Source organism: Temnothorax curvispinosus, unplaced genomic scaffold (genome assembly GCF_003070985.1).
Source record: "Temnothorax curvispinosus isolate PA1 unplaced genomic scaffold, ASM307098v1 QBEX01005330.1, whole genome shotgun sequence".
Classification (NCBI taxonomy): Eukaryota; Metazoa; Arthropoda; class Insecta; order Hymenoptera; family Formicidae; genus Temnothorax; species Temnothorax curvispinosus.
This window is the reverse complement of record NW_020215110.1, coordinates 1-6,478: the sequence shown is the minus strand read 5'-3', so window position 1 is coordinate 6,478 and position 6,478 is coordinate 1. Positions and strand designations below refer to the sequence as shown.

At 37.7% G+C, this 6,478-nt stretch overlaps 4 protein-coding genes across 6 annotated transcripts in view; 2 read left to right on the top strand and 2 right to left on the bottom strand.

Moving 5' to 3' along the window:
* The window catches only part of LOC112454790, an 18,475-nt gene extending 17,217 nt beyond the window's left edge, over positions 1–1,258 (top strand). Inside the window, 4 exon segments of the mRNA XM_025016378.1 lie at positions 3–100; positions 425–484; positions 638–819; positions 956–1,258. Of these exon segments, the coding sequence (XP_024872146.1) occupies positions 3–100; positions 425–484; positions 638–819; positions 956–1,172 (557 nt within the window). The 3' untranslated portion in view covers positions 1,173–1,258.
* LOC112454778 lies at positions 1,251–3,174 on the bottom strand. Of its 2 annotated transcripts, none has more exons than XM_025016356.1 (4): positions 3,013–3,174; positions 2,352–2,742; positions 1,974–2,221; positions 1,251–1,602 (listed from the first exon to the last, which is right to left on the bottom strand). In XM_025016356.1, exons 2-3 carry the CDS (start codon positions 2,699–2,701, stop codon positions 2,014–2,016), a joined length of 558 nt encoding a protein of 185 aa, XP_024872124.1. In that variant the 5' UTR covers positions 2,702–2,742; positions 3,013–3,174; the 3' UTR covers positions 1,251–1,602; positions 1,974–2,013. The 2 variants fall into 2 exon arrangements, with proteins under 2 accessions (XP_024872124.1, XP_024872123.1); XM_025016355.1 differs by having other exon boundaries at positions 2,019–2,221.
* A 209-nt stretch (positions 3,175–3,383) lies between these two features.
* Positions 3,384–4,581, top strand: LOC112454780 (mitotic-spindle organizing protein 1-like). Of its 2 annotated transcripts, none has more exons than XM_025016359.1 (2): positions 3,384–3,556; positions 4,234–4,581. In XM_025016359.1, exon 2 carries the CDS (start codon positions 4,256–4,258, stop codon positions 4,520–4,522), a length of 267 nt encoding a protein of 88 aa, XP_024872127.1. In that variant the 5' UTR covers positions 3,384–3,556; positions 4,234–4,255; the 3' UTR covers positions 4,523–4,581. The 2 variants fall into 2 exon arrangements, with proteins under 2 accessions (XP_024872127.1, XP_024872126.1); XM_025016358.1 differs by lacking the exon at positions 3,384–3,556 and adding an exon at positions 3,568–3,619.
* LOC112454776 (LDLR chaperone boca) lies at positions 4,580–6,416 on the bottom strand. The gene is made up of 6 exons (XM_025016353.1): positions 6,276–6,416; positions 5,635–5,877; positions 5,466–5,540; positions 5,165–5,325; positions 4,915–5,053; positions 4,580–4,838 (listed from the first exon to the last, which is right to left on the bottom strand). Exons 2-6 carry the CDS (start codon positions 5,791–5,793, stop codon positions 4,770–4,772), a joined length of 603 nt encoding a protein of 200 aa, XP_024872121.1. The 5' UTR covers positions 5,794–5,877; positions 6,276–6,416; the 3' UTR covers positions 4,580–4,769.
* Between the last annotated feature and the right edge of the window lie 62 nt (positions 6,417–6,478).

Below are 6,478 nucleotides of genomic sequence, written 5' to 3'. Positions count from 1 at the left end.
ACTGTTGCAGGGCTGGTCAATATTCTCTTCCTCGGCGTCGAAAATAGCGAGCAAAGCTACCGAGAACGCGATTAAGATCGGAGGACTCGCGACGCAAAAGGCAAGTTCGCAAAAGGCAACGTTCGAAAAAAGAATTCGAACATGCAAACTAATTAGGGATTAAAACAATTTCTTCCTTTTCTTAAATAATATTGAAGAATAGGATTAAAGCTTATTGTTTCATCTATCTTCGATATTAGAGAATTACTACAGCATAAATTTACATAAAATCACAAATGTGCGAGATGTATTGGTTACACATATCATTATTACTTTCGTAAATTTATTTTCTTTAATTTCTCTTCTGTCAAAATTATAATTATTTTATTTTTTACATTAATTTTTATTTTGTTTTTCCCTTCTTTTTTTTGTATTATATTATTAGGTTCGTGACGGCACATTGTTAGAGGACGTAGGAACTCAGGTCAATCATTTGGTTACAAAGGTATAAATTCTTTCATTTGCTTTCTGTTCTATTGCTGACATTATTTAATTGTCATTAAGATCAACGTGTCAAAAATTATTTTCACAAGTTATAAAAGTGAATGTCTTATTGAGAGTCGAGAAATTTAGGGACTAATTTAGACTAATGCACAAGGTTGGGGATATAACGAGACGGGGAGGATGGGGTGACATTGCTGGGACCAATTCAGCGGAACAACAAAGGCAATATGATTCCATGGACCGATACCAGTCCTCTAACACGTATCAGAATAGCGATTCAATACAATCGAATCGCTCCAATGAAAAATCGTCTCTCGTAAGAAGCTCCAGTTCAAAGTACGTTCCTTCTAAACTTTTAGCAATCTATATTTATATATAAAAATAAATGTTCATCAGATTATCGATTTTATTAATAAATTCGTGCTAGTGAAACACAATTAATTTTTTGAAATTTATCCTTTGCTTATTTCAGAAGTAACATTTCTACCGGAGATTCCTCCAATATTTCCAACTGCGATTGGGATTGGGGCAATGACGCAAGACAAACGGGCAAGACGATAACTTCGAAGAGGCACGCGAAAGCGGAGAAGAAGGAGGAATCATTGATCAATTTCGAAACGGACAATAAGGCACAACAGAATTGGAACTCGAAAGCGGAAGACGACGCCTGGGAAATACTAAATAATTAACTCTGATCAATCATTAGCACGAATTAGGGAATGAGGATATCGGTATATGTTATTACTGAAAATTAAAGAGAATACGGATAACATTATACAAAATGTATTTCTTACGAAGCGACCCTCACAAAATAGGGTATACATTTTCTTCAGTAATTTGTAATGCGGTAAGTGACAAGCTATATTTGTTATTAACGTATTAATTTCAATTTAAATATAAACAGTCCTCTAATATACGTATATGTATATGTAAAACAAAAATGATAATCTATCTATTTTCGAGTCTGATAATCCTTTCTGGGATTCCAAATACTCAAACTCCAAAAGGTCTTGGAATCAAAGAACTTGAAGAATTCGAAATTATAAATCCAAAATCCGAGTGTAATCCGTCGATATTTAGGAACAGTTTTCCGTTGTTTTTTTATTCAGCGTCTCATCCCTGAAATACGTGACAATCATTATTTGGACAGCCATATCATGAACTCTATGAAAATTAATCCTTAGATACTCAAGTAGTCAAAAACATCATAACATTGTAAATGCAAAATCTTTTATTACCGGCACAATGTTGTAAGCATTGTATATTATACAACAGTTGCGAAAAACTTAAATAAAATTTTATTTAAAAAATGCGAAAGTATTCTTCCTGTAATGAAAACACATTCGATACAAGCAATGATACATATAATTATAACGATTAAATACAGATGGATGCACGTTGCACCATCATGTTTAAATAAAATAAAACAATTGTACGTATGAAGAAAATTCTAAAATTTGAACCGTCTAAGAAAATCATAAAGAAGGTACCTAAGGATTAATATAGTGAGATGGAGATCAGCGACAACTCTTAACTTTTTCCCGAATACGTTCTCCTGACTGCCGACCTGCTGTAGATATGCGTTTCACTTAGAAAATTCAGAAGGCTCGGTTGCATGTTTGGCCATACCTCCTCCATTAGTTCCGACAACAATTTATATAAAACGTTGGCGGAATTACGCGAGAGATGGGGTACTGGCTGATTCGTTGTCACTTTGTGAAGAAACTGGTATAATTCTCTGTAAATCATGCATCACGTATCGTCGATTACTTAGCAATTTTATGAATTGAAAACCTTAAGTATCTGACATATGAAGCGAAGAGACGTAAATAATAGAACTTTTGGACGCGATGCTCCCAACGTCATACCTGAAGTTACATTCTACATCTTCCCGATCGTCCTCGGGCGACGGACGTTGCTCGTACAACGCAATGAATAACAACGCCAAAGGTACATTGCATTCGTCTTCCTCGAATAAACCACTACGCAGCCAATCGACTATCGAGGGTTTGTTCTTAACAGCAGTCTCTGTCAGTTCAAGTGCAGACTCCATTTTAGAATGGTATTCCTTCATAGACATGCCTGGGATAACGTTAAAAGGAAGATCCTGACATCCGTGTCTGAAGAGAGCGTTCAATATCATAATCGTGTTCTCTTTGTCGCCAAAGGGAAGCCCTTCTTCCTTCGGTTTACCATCGTTACCGTCGTTTTTCTCCATTCTAATTCCGATAGTTGCTCTGATAAACGATCTCTGAAACGCTGCAGGAGATACGAGACGTTACTCTGATTGTGAGACCAAAAAGGTCTTGGTGAATAGATGAACAATAAATAATCAGTTAATTAATTATAATGACGTTTACGTCTCTCATTGGCAAGTACTACGTTTACGCGAGCGTTACTTCTGTAGTAACTTTGTGTAAACGAATGAATTATCGTAAGTCACTACAGAAGGAACGCTCGCGTAAACGTAGTGCAGGTTAACCAGGTTAGGATTCATTCGAAGCGTTTTTCCTAAAGATCAAAACGTACCTTTCGGATGACAACTGCGTTAAAATATGTAGTTCAACTTTCTCTCCATTATCGTGCAACTGATTGCAACCGTTGTTACAATCATAATTATGAGATATCGTTGCTTCTCTTCGGTAGTACGGCATGACATGACATACCTTACCTCATCGCGTCTGATCGCGTCGCGTTAACAGTTTACTCGAATTTTTTGCTTTTGATAAGAATTGTGCGGTAGCCAATCATTTTTCATGTATGTGGACAACAATGGACAATTTGTCCCGATTGTTCTGATTCTAGTGAAGCAACACGCGAACGCGACACGATTTGGAATAATTGAAATCGGAATGTTGGCCATCATGAAGCATTATTATTATTATTTTTTTCCCTAACCGTGTCGTGTCCGTGTGCGCGCATACACTGGCATAGAAGTGTTATGTTTACATCGTGATCGAGGCTGTAGACAGACGTTGGTTTTGCAAGCTTCTCAGAACTCAGAACGAGCCGATCCCTTTTTTCCAACGGATGTTGTGACCTGTTATATTATAAAGCTGTCCAACCTCGACGAGTGAGTATTTGAATCGCGAGGGAAAGAGAGAGTGCGAGAATAACGAATGTCTTGTTTAAATAGGTAAACGGTTTTCAGTTGTAAGAAAAATCTAAGAGGAACTCTAATCTCCGATTATGATTTATGTTTGGGACTATTTTTTTTCATGCATCAAATTATAAGGGAGCTTTGTTGAACCATGGACATTTCATCTTCTAAACAATCTAAACTGTTATAATTGTAAAAAAAAAGCAACTCCGCTACAGTTTTGAAATATCAACCGTTGCGTCTAAGATATTTCAGGCAAACAATAAAAAGTACAATTTTAGAAACACATTTGATCAAGAATATATTCTTAATATTTGACAATTTAAAAAATGTATGTAATATACATAAAAATGTAAATATTATTTAAAATATGTATTTAATAACTTAAGGATTACTTATATTATTAAGGCTCGGTTGCACCAACATGGCATTAATTTAACTTTAGCTTAACTCACTCTTTGTCTCTTTTTAACTGTCCCCCTTAGAAAGAGACGAAGAGTGAGTTGAACCAAGGCTCTCTCCAAGGTTGAAGTTTATGCGACGTTGATGCAAACGGGCCCAAGAGGCTTTTGAGCATATTAAAATTTGTTCCAATAATGGCGGCAAATCAGGGAAACGTCAGTTGCAACGTAAGTATGCTTTGTTTGTAGAAAGGACTGGAAGCGAGCCAGCATGCCGGAGCCTGTGAATCACCAGGTGAACGCCGCTCGTAAGACGTTCCAGACTTTATACCAGATCTCCAAACTGCTCAACACAAATCTCGACCCGACTACTTTGAGCATCTGTATCAGACTGTGCGAGAATGGGGTGAATCCGCACGCTCTCGCAACCGTGGTGAAGGAACTTCAACGAGAAGTCAAGGCAATGAACGACGCACAACTGGAATCGACCGCCAGCAAGACTAGCGTGAGGTCAGCGAGTGAACGCGACCAAGTATAACGCTGTTGCACTGTCCTCAGAATTTATCTTGCGTTGTTCAATAAATGTTCTCGAATGTAGATAGCATATATTTCATTTATTATACAAACTAATAAACGCACAATAGAGATTCAACACTTGATAGATTGAAAACTTTTTGCTGAAAACGACTCGAAAAAAAACTTATCAAAAAAATACTTTGTAAAAAAGTAGATAAACGGAAAATGTGTTTATCAGAAATGCAGTAACGCGTCTCGAGTACGAAAGATTACAACTCTCCTTCCTTTGTCTTGACACTTGGCTTTCTCAATGACTCGTCAACTAAAAAGTTTTGTTCCTGGAAAGAGATCAATGTTTGCTTAATCTTTCACAACATTTACAAACGCATTAGCGCATTGGGATTTTGTCGTTACCTTTAGCGATGGATAATACGTTTGCCCTTCGATAGTAACATGAGCCACTTCAGGATGCTGCAGCAAATAATTTTTACCTTCGAGAGCCTGAGATCCGTCGTGGAACATGAATATATAACGTTTATTTTCGATTGGATATCTGCACAATAATCATAATGAAAATTTTTACTAATCCTCCATCCTGGAATGCTCTTAAAGCATCTGTGTGTGTGTGTGTGTGTGTGAAATTTTAGGTGTAACGATGTTCTACCTTTCCGCAGTGATATGATTGTTTTGTAGGCCAGTCTGCCAAATACGCGTCGCGATATCGGCTTGCTCCTCCGAGACGTTTGACTGGAGGTCTACGAACATCATAACGCCTTTCCCCTTTTTCGTCAGTTTCAGCATACTCTCTGGATTCCTTATGTCTAGCTGCACGATGGATCGTGCATTTAAAACAAGTAAAGTGTTAAAACAAGTCAACTCTTGCACCTTTGATCCTACGCCACAGCTTAATCGACAGCTACAAACTATCATGTAAACGCAATAAATGAGATATATATGTATATTACCTTGGATACATCTATCTTTGGAAGGGGTCGCAAGTGTTCTGGCAATTCGTCTGGCTCCAGGGGTTCATCGTTTTCCTAAGACATTACTTTTGTCTTATAGGTACAACATTCATAGAGAGACAAGAAATGATTTTTTTTTTTATCTGAGAATCGAACATAACGGCCATACTTCCCACTGTTCCAGCAAGTGTTCCAGATCAGCGTCCGTCATATCTCGTATATCCTTGTCGCGCCACGATTTCTTTTTTCGTTCTTTAGTGGTCGACGTTGTCGCGACCATCGTGATGAAGAGCACAACCAAGCTCAAGACAATAATCCTCGATTCCATTTTGCAACCAATGGGAGGGAAAAATCACGTCTCTATCAAGAAGAATTTATCGTCGGACACTCTACGACCATTACAGGCGGATCTCTGAAAATCCAAGGAAGATCTCTGTTCAGTTCGACGTAACAACAGGAGGAGTTACCACTTGGTTTGATTTAACAATCGGAAATCAACCGAACTCAACATTTGAATTTTGAATGTCACAGAATTATTCATGCTTCGTCAATTAATTTTCAAGTTACGCCGAGAGAGAGATTCGGACGTTTCTCAGAATAATATAGAAAAGAGTTTAGCTTTAGCAGCATTTAAAAATTAAATTTTGAATTTAGTAAGGAACAAAAAGCACGATAAAAGATTTCCCAGATAGCACAGTTGATCTTTATGAATTCATAAAGATCAGATTCAGATCTTTTTGAATTCATAAAGATCAGCTGTGCTATCTGGGTTAACAAATGGCGAGTAGAAATGTCGCCGATATCTATTACCTTCAGAACCTTCAGTTAAACCTCTCACAACTCACAATTACACGACAATCAACATCGTACGATCGTACTGCCAGAACCTGCTAAAAACCAAACGAACGACCGAACGACCGAACGACCCCGAGACCAGCCAGACACGCACATGACACGAGTGCCGCGCGTACCAACCTACCAACCGAATGAAAAAGGACTAGAAGAGAAAAGAA

Excerpts from the sequence above, each read along its gene's own strand:
- LOC112454778 (XM_025016355.1), bottom strand. The coding sequence starts at position 2,701 with ATGGAGAAAAACGACGGTAACGATGGTAAACCGAAGGAAGAAGGGCTT. Across the intron at positions 2,222-2,351 it reads GATGTAGAATGTAACTTCAG|AGAATTATACCAGTTTCTTC; the intron begins GTATGACGTTGG and ends CATGATTTACAG.
- LOC112454776 (XM_025016353.1), bottom strand. The coding sequence starts at position 5,793 with ATGGAATCGAGGATTATTGTCTTGAGCTTGGTTGTGCTCTTCATCACG. Across the intron at positions 5,541-5,634 it reads ACTTGCTGGAACAGTGGGAA|GAAAACGATGAACCCCTGGA; the intron begins GTATGGCCGTTA and ends GTAATGTCTTAG. Across the intron at positions 5,326-5,465 it reads CAAAGATAGATGTATCCAAG|CTAGACATAAGGAATCCAGA; the intron begins GTAATATACATA and ends TCCATCGTGCAG.